Below are 18684 nucleotides of genomic sequence, written 5' to 3'. Positions count from 1 at the left end.
TATTCGTCTTCTTATTATTGCTATTGTATGTAGAACTGGTTCCAGTACCCAGCAAGAAACTCCTGACAAAATGGGGCTTTTTGGAAAAATTTCATAAGCACAGGGCTCCTGCTCTCGAGGAGTTAATATGCCAAAGTCTCACGATTGTGTTTAACAGAGCAGCAAATGTGGGGTTTGGGGTTTGGCTTTTTTTAGTTCCACCGAGATGGGCACGTGACAGGGTGTTCCTGTAAGTGAAGAACCCAGGCTGGGACTAGAAACAGGGAACATCCACCCCGATGTGATGCAAGCTTTTTTCACATGGTGCAACGCTGCAAAAACCCCTCAGCTTCCCCTACTTTGGCTGCCTGAGGCAGCTGACACAGATCTGCCAATTCCCCAACCCTGACCTCAGCCAACAACCTGAAGTTCTGAAATCAGTCTGTAACCACAAAAGAAGGATGAGGGCCACAGATTAAGGGTCTGCTTTCCTTCCTCCTAGTAGGGCTAGGGAACAATTTCACTTCATCAAAAGAATGGGCAGCCCCCAGGAGGTAAGTGGAGTTGTTCTCCTTTTTGAGTCCACCGCACATTCCCGTTCTTGCGAAAACACACTCCCACCGTTGCCTCGAATCCGGATTTGGGAATCTGGCAGCTTTGGAAGTGTGGCCTATGGTCTGTCAGCTCTGCATTTCGATTTCAATTATTCATTTAATGGTATTTATTGAGAGCGTATTGTGCGCAGAGCATGGTACTAAGCACTTGGGAGAGTAAAATACGATAGACACATTCCCTGCCCACAGCGAGCTTACAGTTTAGAGAAGCAGCATGGTGCAATGGATAGGGCATGGACCTGGGAGTCAGAAGGACCTGGGTTCTAATCCCAGCTCTACCACTTGTCTGCTGGGTGACCTTGAGCAAGTCACTTCACTTCTCTGTGCCTCAGTTATCTCCTCTGTAAAATAGGGATTGAGACTGTGAGCCTCACATGGGACAGGGACTGTATCCAACCCGACTTGCTTTATTCCACCCCGGCACTTAGTACAGTGCCTGACATATAGTAAGTGCTCAACAAATACCATTACAAAATGCCTTATAAAGGGCTGGTGAAATCCTAATAATAATAATGTTGGTATTTGTTAAGCGCTTACTATGTGCAGAGCACTGTTCTAAGCGCTGGGGTAAACACAGGGGAATCAGGTTGTCCCACGTGGGGCTCACAGTCTTAATCCCCATTTTACAGATGAGGGAACTGAGGCACAGAGAAGTTAAGTGACTTGCCCACAGTCACACAGCCGACAAGTAGCAGAGCTGGGATTCGAACTCATGAGCCCTGACTCCAAAGCCCGTGCTCTTTCCACTGCGCCACGCTGCTTCTCCATAATAATAATGTTAGTATTTGTTAAGCGCTTACTATGTGCAGAGCACTGTTCTAAGCGCTGGGGTAGACACAAGGGAATCTGGTTGTCCCAAGTGGGGCTCACAGTCTTAATCCCCATTTTACAGATGAGGTAACTGAGGCACCGAGAAGTGAAGTGACTGGCCCAAAGTCACACAGCTGCCTAGTGGCAGAGCCGGGATTCGAACCCATGATCTCTGACTCCAAAGCCCGGGCTCTTTCCACTGAGCCACGCTGCTTCTCTCATTCTTAGTTTGGCTCATTCCTATTTCTCATTTCTGTTCTTAGGCACAGAGATCTTGGGGACAAGGGCTGAATTAAGCGGGTACCTCCCCGCTCCCCATTTCGATTTCCCCCCAAGACATCCGACAACCCTTGCTGCAGAGCCGTTTCACTTCATCATCCCCCACACATCTGGACCCTCTGGCAGCCGCCCCGAGGACCATCTGGAGCCTGGCTCCCTTTCCTCTTTGTTTTAACTTTTGAGGCCTCCTAATTCTCCGCTGGAAGCAAGAGCCTCTGAGCAGTTCCCCGCCATCCCCGTGACCGCTGGCAGTTTAGTAAGACTGTGCTAACATTTCCCGGGATCCGGTCACGTTCCCCTCTCCCATATGGGTGAGGTTGGAGGGTTCAGTTGCTGCCCTCTCGAGCAGGGAAGCTGCTTCTCCCGTGGGGATATGGGTACCCGCTTCCCACAGTCAGCAACCCAGCTCGGGGCAGGGTCTTGAGATGTGGGGTCTCCACGTGGTCCATGTCCTTGGCCCCCTCCCCACAGGTAGGAATCAGAGCAGAGGAGAAGGGAGGGCACCGAAGGACCCACCCACTCTGAGATGGTTTTGAAATGGTCTGTAGATTCTCATTTGGAGGAGATCCACAAGTCTTCCCGAAGTGGGGATCATTTTCCTGGATGATCATATTCCTGCCCTGAGGGCAAAATATCCTAATTCATTCATTCTTATTTATTGAGTGTTCACTGTGTGCAGAGCACTGTACTAATCTTATCTGTACTAATGCTGAGAAGCAGCATGACTTAGTGGAACGTGCACGGGTTGGGGAGTCAGAGGTCACGGGTTCCAATCCCGGCTCCGCCACCTACCAGCGGTGTGACTTTGGTCAAGTTACTGGTCTTCTCTGTGCCTCAGTTCCCTCATCTGGAAAATGGGGACCAAGACCTGATTACCTTGTATCTCCCCCAGTGCTTAGAACAGTGCTTGGCACATAGTAAGTGCTTAACAAATACAATCCTTAATATTAATCACTTGGGAGAGTACAATATAAGAATAAACGGGCACATTCCCGCACTGCAACGAGCTTACAGTCTAGAGGGGGAGACGGACATTAATATAAATAAATAAATTACGGATATGTACATAAGTGCCGTGGGGCTGGCGGGGGGATGAATAAAGGAAGCAAGTCAGGGAGACACAGAACAGAGCACAAGAAAAGGAAAAGAGGGCTTATTTATTCAGGAGGAGATGTGCCTTCAATAAGTCTTTGAAGGAGAGAGAGTAATTGTCTGGCAGATATGAGGAGGGAGGGCGTTCCAGGTCAGAGGCAGGATGTGGGCAAGAGGATCGAGTAATATTGAGAAGGTTAGCATTAGAGGAGCAAAGTGCTCAGGCTGGGTTGTAGTAGGAGGGTAGTGAGATGAGGTAGGAGGAGGCAAGGTGAATGAGTGCTCCCTTGCATTGAAGGGAGAGCCCCAGGCCACATGACTCCAGCCTTAGCTTCTGCCTGCCCTTTGAATCTGGGGCTTTCCATTGCAGCCCCACACCCCAAAAATTGCTGTTCTAGGCTGGGACTATGGGCCTGTTGGAAAATCAATCGAGCGTATTAATTGAGTGCTTACTGTGTACAGAGCATCGTACTAAGCCCTTGGGAGATTATGTTGAAGCGGTGTTGTGAGACACGTTCCCTGTCCATAGTCTAGACGGGGAGACAGGCATTCCTATAATACGTTACAGACATGTACATAAGTGCTATAGGGCTGAGGGAGGAGTGGATAAAGGGTGCAAATCCAAGTAAAAGGGAGAAACACACTGAACCCACCCCTGCTTTCCCGTTCTCCATTGGGATATTTGTACCTTGCTGGGTTTTACAGCCGGTTTGAATCCGTAATTCCAAGATCCTTGAAGACAGGGATTGTATCAATTTACTCTACTGTACTCTCACAAGTGCTTAATGTAATAATGAAAATAATACCAATAATAATAATAATAGTTAAGGATTAGTATGTGCCAAACTTATTTGTTGACCAAATTAATGTTGTTCATTACTACTTTTCCTCCAGGACGATGACTGGCAATTGCATAAACTGATGTTCCCTTCTTTGGCTCCCAGAGCAGGCAGGAGAAACAATCTCTAGAAACAATCTCTTCCCTCTCATCAGCTTATTCCTCTGTTATGTCAGTAATAGTAATAATAATAATGTTGGTATTTGTTAAGTGCTCAATATGTGCAGAGCACTGTTCTAAGCACTGGGGTAGATACAGGGTAATCAGATTGTCCCACTTGGAGCTCACAGATACAAGGCAATCAGGTTGTCCCACTTGGGGCTCACAGTCTTAATCCCCATTTTACAGATGAGGTAACTAAGGCACAGAGAAGTTAAGTGACTTCCCCAACATCACACCGCTGACACGTGGCGGAGCCGGGATTAGAACCCACGACCTCTGACTCCCAAACCGGGGCTCTTTCCACTACAGTACCTCTTGTCCGCTTAGGAAAGGGTTAAAATGGGGCCACTACGCCAACCAGATTGAAAATAAGATAGAAACCCCTTTAAGCGATGTCTAATTTTTCAGGTTCAGCCACTTCCTTTTTCTTGGGACTTCGCTTCCTTTTTCGAAGGGGATTTTGACCAAGAGAGTGAGTAATCAGGTTTTTCGGAGGGTTTGTCGGTAGACCCATGAGTCACTATCTATCCAACTGATTACCTAGCATGAGATGGCCATGTCTCCCATTAGACAGGACCGCGTTCTGATAGGGGTGGGTTCAGTGGTCTCGATGGGAGGAATGAAGTAGCATTCAGGAGGCATCCTGCGCGTAAGGAACAGAAAAAGTTGGGGGAGGCTACCGGGTCTCCAGGACTCAGGGCTGGGAGCGGTAATGACTCATTTTCACCTCACGACCTCTTCGCATTCTTTTGTATTGACTCTCCCAAATGCTTACAGTGGTGCTCTGCACAAAGAAAGCGCTCAATAAATACCATTGATTGGTTGATGGATCGCAGTGCGTATGTAGCGTAACATAATGACATCATACAGAGGTCTGAGAGAAACAGCGTGGCTGAGTTTTTTTTGGTTGATGTTGTTTTTTATGGTATTTCTTAAACTCTTAAAAGGTCTATCAATCCATCGAGAAGCAGCGTGGCCTAGTGGAGAGAACACAGGCCTGAGAGTCAGGAGGAGCTGGGTTCTAATCCTGACCTGCCATTCATTCATTCATTCAATCGTATTTATTGAGCGCTTACTGTGTGCAGAGCAGTGTACTAAGTGCTTGGAATGTACAGTTCGGCAACAAATACAGGCAATCCCTACCCAACAACGGGCTCACAGCCACTTATCTGCTGTGTGACCTTTAGTAAACCACTTAACTTCTCTGTGCCTCAGTTCCCTCACCTGGAAAATGGGCCTTAAGGCTGTGAACCCCATATGGACAGGGACTCCCTCCAAACCGATTACTTTGCGTCTAACCCAGTGCTTAGAACGTGCCCGACACATAGCAAGGGCTTAACAAATACCATTAAAAAAGAATCAATCGATCGTATTTAAGAGCTTAGCGTGTACAGATCACTGCACTAAGCAGTTGGGAGAGTACAATATGACAGAATTGGTAGATCCGTTCCCTGCCCAAATTGAGCTTACAGTCCAGAGAGGGAGGCAGACAGTATAAATACATAAATTATAGATATGTGCGTAAGTGCTGTGGGATTGAAGAGGGTGAATAAAGGGAGCAAATCTAAGCGTAAGGAGGATGCAGAAGGGAGTGGGAGAAGAGGAAATGAGGTTCTAGTCGGGGAAGGCCTCTCGGAGGAGATGTGCCTCCGATAAGGCTTTGAAGGTGGGGAGAGTGATCATCTATTGGATATGAAAAGGAAAGTGGTTCCAGGCCCGAGGCAGGACGTGGGCGAGAGGTCAAGATAGATGAGATCCAAGTAGAACGAGTAGGTTGGCATTAGAGGAGTTCAGTGTGCAGACTGGTTTATAGTAGGAAAGCAGCAAAGTAAGGTAGGAGGGGGCAAGGTGATCGAGTGCTTTAAAGCCGATAGTAAGGAATTTCTGTTTGCCGAGGTGCCAGTCACTGTCCTAAGGGCTGGGCTAAATACCCGCTAATCAGGTTGGTCACAGTCCATGTCTCCCCTGAGGTTCACATCTTAATTCCCATTTTACAGATGAGGTAACCGAGGCACAGACAAGTTAAGTGACTTGTCCGAGGTCATACAGCAGACAGGCAGACGAGTTCTCTGACTCCCAGGCCTAAGTGAAAGAACACAGGCCTGGGAGTCAGAGAACCTTTGCCAATTGCCAGCTGTGTGACCTTGGGCAAAGCACTTAACTTCTCTGTGCCTCAGTTACTACCTATGAAAAAGGGAAATTTAGTGCCTGTTCTCCCTCCCTCTTAGACTAGGAGTCCTACGTGGGACGGGAACTGTGTCTGACCTTTTTTATGGTATTTGTTAAGCGCTTACTATGTGCAAATCACTGTACTTAACACTGGGTAGATGCAAGCTGATCAGGTTGGGCACATCCATGCCCGACATGGGGCTCACAATCTTAATCCTCACAATCTTAATCCCCATTTTACAGATGAAGTAACTGAGGCACACAGAAGTTAAGTGACTTGCCCAAGATCATACAGCAGACAAATAAGAGTCAGGATTAGAATCCAGGTCCCTCTGACTGCTCTATTCACTAGGCCACTGCTTCTCACATACCCCTCAGGTCTTCTCCAGACGTGATGATCTTCTATCTACTCCAGTGCTTCGAACAGTGCTTGGCACACAAATGTTTAACAAATACAACAATTTTCACTTCCGTTAGGTCCCCCTGAATCCCTGAATCTAGAACATTTTCTCTAAAGGTACACATTTTCCCTCCAACCTCTCCCCAGCCCAAAGCCAATGCATTTTTCCTCCCAGGTCTCTCTATTATTATATCGTACTCTCCCAAGTACCCTTGGAGAAGCAGCGTGGCTCAGTGGAAAGAGACTGGGCTTCGGAGTCAGAGGTCATGAGTTCGACTCCCGGCTCTGCCACTTGTCGGCTGTGTGACTGTGGGCAAGTCACTTAACTTCTCTGTGCCTCGGTTCCCTCATCTGTAAAATGGGGATTAAAAGTGTGTGAGCCCCAAGTGGGACAACCTGATTACCCTGTATCTCCCCCAGCGCTTAGAACAGTGCTCGGCACCCAGTAAGTGCTTAACAAATACCAACGTTATTATTATTATAACTCTCTCAGGACTACACCTGGAGAGTTTCCTGTCCTCTACCAGTCTCGGCTATGAGAGGGAGAGTCGAGCAGAGGCCTACCCGTTCCATTCCTAGCTTGGCCAGTGGCTCACAAGTGGAAGGCAATCTGCTACAAATCAAAAACTCACCTGTGCTGGGCAGCAGCGTCAAGGGAGAGAGTCGGGGGTGGAGACTCAGGTTCACTGTGTGGAAGGAGGCACTGGTAAACCACTTCTGGATTTTTATCAAGAAAACTCTCTGGATCCACTACCAGAACGATGCAGATGGAGGTGGGGCGTTCTGGGAGAGATGTGTCCATGGAGTCGCTGTGGATCAAAGTTGACTGGGCATAAGACAAGACTCTCCCAAGTGTTTAGTACAGTTCGTCGGACACAGCGAGCACTCAGTAAATATAAATGAATCTCACCGCAGCTGCTGTTTCTGACTCGGGCCGAGGGAGGCTGGGCGTTTGCAAATTTTCACCCGCTACTCTCAAGCCGCAGCTTCCCTGCAGTGACCCTTCTGATTTCATGCCCTAAAATGGCCCCCTCACTTGCTTTCTGCCTGAAGCTGGTCCTGTGTTCAGTGGTGAAGTCTGAGCTACAAATAGCTAGGAGCATCCTCCCATCTCCCCTACCCAGCGCTCCCATTGCTTGGTGAGCATGTGCTTTCCCCTAGAAGAGGGCATCTGCCTGGTCCCCCGATATCCGGGGATGGGATAGGGGTGTGGTGGCGGAAACCAATTTACTTTCCATTTCTTCAAACAGACCCAACAGCTGGCAGCTGTTTTCTACGCTGGGGGACCCAGCTCTTTCCCGTATGCAGGAAGATGACAACCTGTGGCTCTGGGAGCCACTTGATAAAAATGGCTCAGTGGGGCTGGTGACTTTTGCCCCTAAAAAGTGCAAAACAGTGCAAGAAGATTGCAAATTTTATTTACACTTACTGAGGTTTTTAAATATGATTTCTGAGTTCACTAAAGCCAAGTTCTCTTTCTTAAACACTAGCCAGGACACAAGTGAGCTTAGTTGGACAATTTGCTCTTAAAGCAAAAAGCCAGAGGGTTGATGAAAGTCTAAGGTGATGGGTCTGCCTCCTATTTATTAGATAATGAATTATATAGATATTTATTAAGTAAATATTTATTAGAGAAGCAGCGTGGCTCAGTGGAAAGAGTCCGGGCTTGGGAGTCAGAGGTCGGGGGTTCGAATCCCGGCTCTGCCACTTGTCAGCTGTGTGACTGTGGACAAGTCACTCAACTTCTCTGTACCTCAGTTACCTCATCTGTAAAATGGGGGTGAAGACTGTGAGCCCCACGTGGGACAACCTGATGACCCTGTATCTATCCCAGCGCTTAGAACAGTGCTCTGCACATAGTAAGCGCTTAACAAGTACCAACATTATTATTATTTCTCTCTTTCAGTATATCTTTCTCTCTTTCTCCATCTCTCTCTCTTTCTTTACCCTCTATCACTGGTCTAGCCCCACCTGTGTTTCTTTCTCTGTTCCTTAATGTCTGATTGTTTCTAGGCTGTGGAGTCCCTTCGGATACCAGGGTACCATCTTTAAATTATTTTCTTCTCTTTTTTTCTTTTTGAAACTTTTTCCTTCTTTGTGCCTCTTGTCCATCTCCTCTTTCATTTCCTTCTTTAGAGGAGACCTAGTGAGGGGTGACGAATGTGAGGAGGGAAAAGAAACATTTTGGGTGGAGAAAGAGGTAAAGGTGCCATATGGGGAGAAGAAGGGTTAAAAATGGTCCTTAAAATGGGTTTGGTCCCCATAAGACCATGGGGAATGCTCTCTGTTCCTCCGCTTTGTCTTGTTACCCCTATCCTCTGGTACGGTCCATGTCTCACATGGGGCTCACAGTCTTAATCCCCATTTTACAGATGAGGTGACTGAAGTGCAGAGAAGTAAAGTGACTTGCCCAAGTTCACAAGAAAGACACGTGGTGAAGTTAGGATTAGAACCCAGGTCTCCTGACTCACAAGCTATGCTCTTTCCATTAGGCCGTGCTGCTTCTTTAACTTGCAAAAGTATCACTGGCAGCATTTCCGGATACTACGGTATTCATTAATAATGAATAGAATTCTAATAGAATTCTGTTCCTCTCTTCCTTGCTTGCTAGATGGATGAGCAATAAGGAAAGAGAGAAAGAATATATATGAGGCCCCCAGACCAGTAGAGTTAGCGCTCAACTTGTGTGGAAATGGGAACTTCATTTCATTTAAGTAACCCGACCTTTAAGCAAAGAAAAGGAAGTAGAACGTTTCACTGCGGAAGTTGGTGTAACACAACAAAGTCATAATGGTTTTCAAAGGTTCATACGAATTCACATATGAGGGGTATTCAAACTTTTCGTGTTTGAAAATGACAGATGTTGATAAATGGGGACGGGAGGGATGACTGACCCTTCCTTTCTCATCGTGAACATCAAAAAATTGTTCGTGCAGCATCCTAGCACTTTTTACACACAGTTACCCTATTTCTAATTACGTCCTGCAGAACTCGTCTGCTTTCTGCTGCATTTTTCCAACTGCTTACTACTGTGATGCATCATTTGAGGCTTTGTGTCCTTGAATCTTTAAATGTTTCTTCTTGATGCCAAAGCCTCTCCCATAAAGGATGTCTTCCAACTGTTTCCCCTTACCCCAGTGTACCGGGATGGACCGGAGCCGGCGTAGACTGCCCGTCCCCCGTATACTGATGATAATGGAATACCGAGGAAAGAGGTGGAAAAGTCTAGGTAGATAGTTTATTTAGAGTGGGACGCGGTTGGGGGCTTATCCACAGAACAGTCCGTGGCGGCCGGCGGACTTGGAGAGATCACACCGCACCCTTCCCCCGCATGCACTGCCTTATATCCCCTCTGGTGTGCCAAGAACACCTGGCCACCTGACTTGATGCTCCCTTCCAGATATCTCTGGGGCCCCAAGATTGGTAAGGCCGTGTGTCCTTGGCGGTCGTAAACCGTATGGTCTTGTTGCTGCCGTGGGGCCTCCTTCCTCCGGCGGGTCCATCTTCCTCCCACCGGGGGTTGGCACTACGCCGGCAGTGTGCAATTAATGAGGCAGGATGGAGCGGGGGTCGGCCTTGACTGTGCTAGCCCAAATGTTTCCCATGGAGTCTGACCATACACCCTGGGAAAATGGAATTCAACTGCAGCATGAGGGAATTAGGTCAGACAAGTCAGAGGAGGAAGAATCTCCTGATAATTTGAGTCCCATATGGGGCTCACAGTCTAAGTAGGATTGACATTTTAAAATAGGATAGAGTCTCAATTGTTTAGGATGGTTTAAAATTAGTCCTGGTTGAAGGACATGGACTGAAGACTCAAAGATCTTATGATTCCAAGATGCATACAGATTTCCCTAGATGGCAGGGAGGATAAATACTTGGCCCAGGCAAGGAAACACATATTAAATATTAGCGGGGAAACTGGCTAGGGATAATTTACACGTGTTGAATCTCAGTGGAATCAGCTGGTTTCAACTAAGTAACATTTTAAATGTCTCATCCAAATATTTGGTATCAGAGTCCTTCTTATCCTGCCCATTCCCTTTCCATTCGATACAGTTGTGCACGCTTAGGTTTTCCATGGAAAAGTTTGGATTCCCACCAAGAAAAAAGTGCATCCAGGGGTCTCTTCTGTAAAGACAGACGAGGCATGTGCTTCAGGTCCTTCAAGCAATCCATCAATGGTATTGAATGCTTACTATGTGCAGAGCACTGTACTAAGCATTTGAGAGAGTTCACTCTAACAGAATTGGCAGAATTGAGGAGAATTCCCTGTCCACAATAACCTTACGGTCTAGAGGATGAGATTTCCAGCCAGTGACACCTCTTCTCTTCTTGACTTCTGTTTCTCACCCCAAATTCACCTGCCTTCTCTGTCGCCTCCTTTTTTTCCTAAAGAATCACCCTGACTTGAACCAGCCCTGGATGGTCCAGTTAAGGAAAGCAAAGTTTCAATCTACACCATAGGAGGCATTTTGTGAAAGAAGTACCCAGTGCAAATAGGTGAGAGCTTTATACCGTCTTAAGGTAGGTTCTGTTCAGGCCAGTATTTCATACAAACTTCTGCTTCGAGCCAGGGGATTTTCCTGTATTGAGTTGGGGGGCTTCTAGTCAAATGATTCCCAATTCACTAATGTTGGATCATCCACTCTCCTCTCTTTAACATCAAACTGTGGGCTGGTGAGCCATTTGAACCTAAAGGATGCAGTAAGCCTCGGAAAAGTTTACCTGGCGTAGACATGCCCCTGTTTATTTTGTTCAATCCTATCTTTGATATTGGGTTGTCAGACCATCATATCCACCTTCACCGTGAATTTGGACTCCATTCCAATTTGCGTCCATACATTTTGTATGTCCATCACATACACTTTACACACTCCCTTGGTGTAGACTTCGAATCAAGGGAGTGGTTGAAGATCCGGGCCAAGTCAGGGCTCCTTAAACTAGCTCGTGCAGGCAGGGAGGGATTGAGAGCGGTGAAAAGTTTTATGTTTCAAATGCTGGCACAAGTCACTGTGAGGCAGCAACTTGAAAACCTCTCACAGAGGGCTCAAAGGAATTAATGACACATAGGAAACACATTCCTACTCTCAATTCTGTTGACCGGACTTTCCCAAATCCTCAATACAGTGCTCTGCACATAGTGAACGTTCGATAAGTACCACTGATCGATAGCCTCCTTCAGCTTTGTCAGGGCATCTTTGATCTCCTTGTTTCTCAGGCTATAAGCGATAGGGTTCAACATGGGGATCACGGCTCCATAGAACAAGGATGCCGCTTCGCCTTGGTTCGCGGAGTGACTGGCACCGGGATGGAGATATGCAAAGAGGCCAGAGCCATAGAAGAGGGTGACGACCGTCAGGTGAGAGGCGCAGGTGCTGAATGCCTTAGATCTCCCTTTGACAGGACGGATCTTCACCACGGTGGTAATGATATATAAATAGGAGATGAGAACAATGAGCCCAGATGTCACCCCAGTAATGAAAACCATCAGCCAGTTCACCACTTTACTGATAAAGGAATTAGAACAGGACAGGTCCAGGAGAAGAGGCAGGTCACAGAAGAAGTGATGGATGACATTTGGTCCACAGAAACGAAGCTGGAATATGGAGCTCGTTTCGGCCAAGCTCGTGAGGAATCCCCCCAGGTGGGCAGCGACCACCATCCGCACACACAAGGTCTGAGTCATGGCGGCCTGGTACCGCAGTGGGTCACAAATGGCGACATAGCGATCGTATGCCATAGCAGCCAGGAGGCAGCACTCTGTGCCTCCCATGCCAACAAAGACAAAACACTGAATGGTGCAACCCATGAGGGAGATGGTTTTCCGCTCCTTGAAGAAATCGGCGAGCATTTTCGGGACCACGGAGGAAGAGTAGCAGACGTCTACGAAGGACAGGTGACTGAGGAAAAAGTACATGGGGGTGTGGAGATGGAAGTTGGTCCTGATCAGGGTGATGAGGCCAAGGTTCCAGCTCAAGGTCATGAGGTAGATCAACAAGAACACCCCAAAGAGGAGACCCTGCAGCTGTGGAGGCTCCGAGAATCCCAGTAGGATAAACTTGATCACGTTTGTAGAATTTCTTCTCCCAACCATTTGTGAACCACCGCCTGGGTCTGCAAGAAGAGAGTGATTTCTAAGGCAGTGAGAATCCAAATGAACATAGTTTGTGAATAGATCATTTCACGGAGTCTTCGTTTATTGGTCCACTTCGATTCAATTCAGTTCAATTGTATTTACTGAGCGCTTACTGTGTGCAAAGCACTATATTAAGCACCTGGGAAAGTACAATAAAACAGTAAGGAAACACATTTCCTGCCCACGATGAGCTTACAGTCTAGAGAGGGAGACAGTTATATAAACATATAAATATATTACAGATATGTACATAAATGCTGTGGCGCTGGGAGTGGGGTGAATAAATGGAACAAATCAGTGTGACGCAAAAGGGAGTGGGAGAAGAGGAAAGCAGGGCTTAGGGAAGGCCTCTTGGATGAGATATGCCTTTAATAAGACTTTGAAGTAGGGGGAAGTAATTGTTGGATAGGAGGAGGGAGAGTGTTCCAGGCAGAGGCAGAATGTGGGCGAGACATCGATGGCGAGATAGATAAGATCGCGATTCAGTGAGAAGCTTAGAGTTAGAGGAGCGAAGTATGCGGGCAGTGTTATAGTAGGAGAGTAGCAAGGTGAGATAGGAGGCATTTTGTTCCCAATGAAGCCAACCTCAAAGTTAGTGGGGTGGTCTTCTTTGAGAAGCAGAGAAGCCTAGTGGAAAGAGCACAAGCCTTGGAGTCACAGAACCTGGTTTGTAATCCCAGTTCCACCGCACTTGTCTTCTGTGTGACTTTGGGCAAGTCACTTAACTTCTCTGTGCCTCAGTTACCTCAGAAAAAATGGGGATTAAAGCTGTGAGACCCATGCGGGATCTGGACTGTGTCCAACCCCTGATTAGCTTGTATCTATCCCAGTATGTACATTGCCTGGCACATAGTAAGCACTTAACAAATGCCATAAAAGAAGCCATTTTAGTTAGACCCAAGCAGTCACCTGCAGAACTATTTTTAGTGATGATGGCCAAAGTGAGAGGTGACTTGGAGCTGCTAATTTTCAGGGGCTCCAAACTGGGCCAAACCACCTGGGGAGGGTCAGCCTGAAACCAATTGTCACTGGACTCAGTCTAGGAGTGATGGGACTTGTGCCGTAGCAAGAATTTCTGCTCCTTAACCAAATCCCTTTCCTCTTTTCTTTCTCCCCACATCTCTTGGGGGAAAGTGGCCCAAGAGTGAGCTCGGAAGTGAGCTCTGCCTGGAGTCATCTGCTGGAAGCAATCTGCTTGGAGCCACCGTGACTTAATGCACAGAGCCCGAGCCTGGAAGTCGGAGGGTTAAGGGTTCTAATCCCAGCTCTTCCACAGGTTTGCTGTGTAACCTTGGACAAGTCACTAAACCATTCTGGGCCTCAGTTCCCTCATCTGTAAAACAGGAATTAAGACTGTGAGCCCCAAATGGGACGGAGACTGTGTCCAATCTGATTAACTTGTATCTATCCCAGTGCTTAGAACAGTGCTTGTCACATAATAAATGGTTAAGAAGTACCCTAATTATTATTATTATTTTTACATAAGTTGGACTCACTTTGACCCCTGATCAAGAAGAGGATATGGGAGGTGAGACAAGGGTCATCTCCCCTCTGTGCTCAGATGGCCACATTGCTGGCACCACTGAGAGCTCAGAAGGGAAATCAGCCTGACCGAATACATAGACACATACACTGGCCCAAGATATGGAAATAACATTCATTTTTTTAAGAACTATGGTTTATAAACACATAATCAAGGAGTCTGACTTGAAGCTAATGTAAACCAGATTGTACAGAACTAAATACTTCGGTGGTTTTGTAGCTAGCAGTCAAGTTTTCTATTTATTGTTACAAGTAAAACCTCACATACAGAGACACAACTTAGCCAAAATCTGGTTTACATATCACTAGTCCACCCCGAGAGACATGGCATTTCACCTCCAATAAAATATGGGTTTGAAAAGCCAAATTTCAACTTGGCTTAACTTGGGGGAAGGCAAAAGAGAAGGAACTAAAGAACCAGCCATCTTTTCTGCAAATGCTTTAGTGCTTTCAGGGTAGAATAACTTGGCAGTGATCAACTGATCTGACTCAAGTGATAAGAAAACGATTCATTCGATCATATTTATGGAGTGCTTACTGTGTGCAGAGCCCTGTACTAAGCACTTGGGAGAATACAATATAACTTGTCTTATCCTGCCGAGTCTTCTCCGACCCATAGCAACGCCACTGGCACATCTTTCCCAGGACAGCCCACCTCCATCTGCAATTGTTCTGGTAATGTTTTCTTGGTAAAAATCCAGAATTGGTTTGCCATTGCCTCCTTCTGTGCAGTGAACTTGAGTTTCCACCCTCGACTCCCTTCCATGCCTCTGCTGACCAGCACAGGTGAGGTTTAGCCTTGTAGCAGATTGCCTTCCATTCACTAGCCACTGTCCAAGCTAGGAATGGAAATGCCTCTGCTTGATTCTCCCTCCCGTAGTCAAGACTCATAGAGAACTGGAAACTCTCCAGGGTGCAACCTTAAGAGGGGACAATATAACTATAAACAATTCAAACCAGAAAAAATGTTGAGAAAGGAAGGATACTAAGGACAATGTAATTGTTATCATTTTCCCAGGGGTTGGCTGGAGTCCTGGACTATGACTCCCTCCCCAAGCGGGTCTAGACTCCCACCCTTGAGACAATACCTCAAGTTCTAGGAAACCGGGAGGAGGGGAGACTCTATCTTCCACCCCTTTAGCCTCACAAGTCCCTCTAAACTATAAGCTCCTTGTGGCCAGGGAACGTGTCTTCCAACCCTGTTGTGTTGTACTCTCCCAAGTGCTTAGTCCAGTGCTCTGCACACAGTAAGTACTCAATAAACCTAATTGATTGATGGATTGATTACAGAGCTCTGCACCGCACACAGTAAGCGCTCAATAAATGGGAAGCAGCGTGGCCTAGTGGAAAGAGCACAGGCCTGGGAGTCAGAGGACCTGTCTTCTAATCCCAGTTCTGCCACTTATCTGCTGCGTGATCTTGGGCAAGTCATTTTACTTTTCTTTGCCTCAATTCCCTCATCTGCAAAATGGGAATTCAATACCTGTTCTCCCTCCTGTGAGCCCCATGTGGGACATGATTATCTTGTATCTACCCCAAAACTTAGTACAGTAGTTGGCACATAGTAAGTGTTTAATAAATACCATTATTTTCATTAATAATAACTATTATTATAATTAGTATTAATAAATGCCATTTATTGATTTAGGTGGAGTGCTGGGCCATCAGACTGGAGCATTTCCCCAGGCAACTCAAGGTTCGACCTCCCCAGAAGCAACATCCCCAGGAGGTATTGAATGGTACAAAATGGGAGAGAAGTAGTCAGGGAAAGAAGAGTGGCAGGAGGTCACAGGGCAGTAGGAAAAAGGAGTACAAAAAGATATTGGGGAGAAAAGAGAGGTACACTGTGTGACCTCAGACAAGTCACCTAATTGCTCTGTGCCTCAATTTCCTCCTCTGTAAATGGGGATTAAATGCCTGTTCACTCCCTTAAACTGGAGGCCTCATGTAGGGCAGGAAATATGCCGGATCTGCTATCCCAATGCTTAAGCAGGGAGGGGAGGCTAAAATGGTAGTTGGTAGACTATAAGGTGAGGAGATTAGAAATTCATTACGGAAGCCCCCCTGGAGGATTTGTGATTTAAGGAGAGCTTGCGATATAGGGAGAGCTGTGATCTGGTGGTTATGAAGAAAGAAGGATTTCTGGGCATGGGGGAGGGTGCAAGCAGAAGACATGAGAACAAAGTCATTGTGAGTTGGTTAGTTTGATAGAAATGAAGAGTGCGAGCTGGGATGTAGTGGGAGAGGAACAAGGGAAAGTAGTGGGGAGAGAGTGGATGGGGCGCCTCAAAGTCAGAGGTCAGAAATTTCTGCTTGGGAAGGGGAGGCCTGGACAAAGATTTTATCGGGTACAGAATTTCCCAAGATGAAGCCCCTAAGCATTTAGGTACTCACAGAGACCCAATTTTGCAGGGCTGGGAAGGGCTGGGGCTAAGAAGTTAAAGGATTAGAAAGTGGCTGGGCTGGGAAGTCAGTAAATTCTTTGTATCGAGCCGCCAAGAGCTTGTGAGAGTACAATATAGCAATATAACAGACACGTTCTCTGCCCACAATGAGCTTACAGTCTAGAGCAGGAGGCAGATGTTAATATAAATAACTAAATTACAGATATATACATTAGTGCTCCCCTCTCAGGGATGCGCCTGGAGAGTTTCCATTGCTCTACCAGTCTCAGCTATGGGAGGAAAAGTCAAGCTGAGGCTTACCCATTCCATTCCTAGCTTGGCCAGTGGCTAGTGCATGGAAGGCAATCTGCTACAAGTCAAAACTCACCTTTCCTGGGCAGCTGTGGCATGGGAGAGAGTCCAGGGCAGAGACTCAAGTTATTGCATGCAAGAAGGCAGTTGTAGACCACTTCCATATTTTTGCCAAGAAAAGTCTACGGATACACCACCAGAATGATTGTAGATGGAGAGCGGGGGGGTTCTGGGAGAGATATGTTTATGGTGTCGCTATGGGTCGGAGATGACTCGACAGCATAAGACAAATCAAGACTTCAGTGCTGTGGGGCTGGGATGGGGGATGGATAAAGGGCAACACAGAAAGGAGTTGAAGAAGTGGCAGGAGTGGGAAGTGGCGGGGCTGGGAACTGATGAGGCTAAGGAAGTTGGGAAATGGCGGGATTGGGAAGTGGCAGGGCTAGGAAGGGGTAGGCGGCAGACCCCTCAGCATCACCTCGAACACTTGCCTGGAATGTCTCCATGCGGGAAATGCTGGGAACACCCCACCTCCCCAGGGTCACCCCCGGGCCTCGGCGGGACAACTAGGCTTAGTAATCCATGTTTGAAACATCAGTAAACGAAAGAGCATCATCCCTCACTAAGGAGTCTGACCCCAATATAGAGCAACGGTGTCCAAGACATTGCTTTCTCAGCCCTCTAGATTGTAAACTCCCTTTTTTATGGTATTTATTAAGTGCCTCCTATGTGTTAGGCACTGTTCTAAAAGTTAATCAGGCCAGATACAATCCCTGTCCCGAATGGGACTCACAGTCTAAATAGGAGAGAGAACAGATTTTGAATCCCAATTTTGCAGTTGAAGAAACTGAGGCACAGAGAAATTAAGAGACTTGTCCAAGGTCACACAGCAGTCGAGTGGAAGAACCAGGATTAGAACCCAGGTCCTTTGGCTCCGGGTCCATGTTTTATCCACTAGGCCACGCTGCTTCTCTTGTGAGCAGGGAACATGTCTACCAGTAAAGTGCTCTGCATAAAGTAAGTGCTCAATAAATACAGTTGATTGATTCTCAAACAAGGAATAAGGCAATTTGAATTCAGAGCAGCAAATACAATTCACAGAGGCCAGCACCTTGGATTCTGGGTGCACCAACTTTATTTTTAGTGATGCGGTTAACTCAGGTAGACAGGAAAACTCTTCTTGGTGCCATTTCTCTGATCAAAGTAGGTATTCTGGGTTAAGATCTTCCTAGGACATCACGGGGATTGACTAATATTTTTTCAAAGGATGAGTGGGTAAAGGACTCTAGCTGATATTTGTCTTGTCATATGTTGTCCAGTCGTTTCCGACCCATAGCGACCCCATGGATACACCTCTCCCAGAATATCCCACCTCCATCTGAAATCGTTCCGATAGCGTATCCATAGAGTTTTCTTGATAAAAATACAGAAGCGGTTTACCATTGCCTTCTTCCGTGTGTTAAACCTGAGTCTCCACCCTTGACTCTCTCCCACGCCGCTGCTGCCCAACACTGGTGAGTTTTGACTTGTAGCAGATTGCCTTCCACTCGCTAGCCACTGCCCAAGCTAGGAATGGAATGGATACGCCTCTGCTTGACTCTCCCTCCCAGAGTCAAGATTGATGGAGTACTGGAAACTCTCCACATGTGACCCTGAGAGGGGTAGCTGAATTTTAGGGAAGTTACAAAGACATCCAGTGCTTAGTACTGTGCCTGGCATGTAGTAAGCACTTAACAAATACCATAATTATTATTATTATTATTATATCAGAACCCACACTCACACTATCCTCCAGTTTCCCCTTAGGAGAGTCCAGTGAACCAGGCAATGGGATAGAGTTTCGTTCCCTTTCTGTATCCATAAATACAGAGAAGCAGTGTGGCTAGAGAAGCAGTGTGGCTCAGTGGAAAGAGCACGGGCTTTGGAATCAGAGGTCATGAGTTCGAATCCCAGCTCGGCCACTT

At 46.8% G+C, this 18684-nt stretch overlaps 1 protein-coding gene and 2 non-coding genes across 3 annotated transcripts; 1 reads left to right on the top strand and 2 right to left on the bottom strand.

Moving 5' to 3' along the window:
• Positions 1-10865: 10865 nt before the first annotated feature.
• LOC100682251 (olfactory receptor 5A1-like) lies at positions 10866-12440 on the bottom strand. The gene is made up of 2 exons (XM_007670622.1): positions 11506-12440; positions 10866-10929 (listed from the first exon to the last, which is right to left on the bottom strand). The coding sequence occupies exons 1-2, from the start codon at positions 12438-12440 to the stop codon at positions 10866-10868; spliced, it is 999 nt and encodes a 332-aa protein (XP_007668812.1).
• A 4208-nt stretch (positions 12441-16648) lies between these two features.
• Positions 16649-16786, top strand: LOC114810867. The gene has a single exon (XR_003758557.1). It is a non-coding gene; the product is annotated as a small nucleolar RNA SNORA7 (small nucleolar RNA).
• Positions 16787-18244: 1458 nt separating this feature from the next.
• On the bottom strand, positions 18245-18382 carry LOC114810754. The gene has a single exon (XR_003758449.1). It is a non-coding gene; the product is annotated as a small nucleolar RNA SNORA7 (small nucleolar RNA).
• Positions 18383-18684: the final 302 nt, after the last annotated feature.

The sequence above is a fragment of the Ornithorhynchus anatinus genome, chromosome 3 (genome assembly GCF_004115215.2).
Source record: "Ornithorhynchus anatinus isolate Pmale09 chromosome 3, mOrnAna1.pri.v4, whole genome shotgun sequence".
In the NCBI taxonomy this organism is placed as follows: Eukaryota; Metazoa; Chordata; class Mammalia; order Monotremata; family Ornithorhynchidae; genus Ornithorhynchus; species Ornithorhynchus anatinus.
This window is presented reverse-complemented; position numbering and strand designations above follow the sequence as displayed.

Coding starts and splice junctions, on each gene's coding strand:
- LOC100682251 (XM_007670622.1), bottom strand. CDS start 12,440: ATGGTTGGGAGAAGAAATTCTACAAACGTGATCAAGTTTATCCTACTG. Junction 10,930..11,505: donor AAGGAGGCTATCGATCAGTG/GTACTTATCGAA, acceptor AACTCAATACAG/GAAAATCCCCTGGCTCGAAG.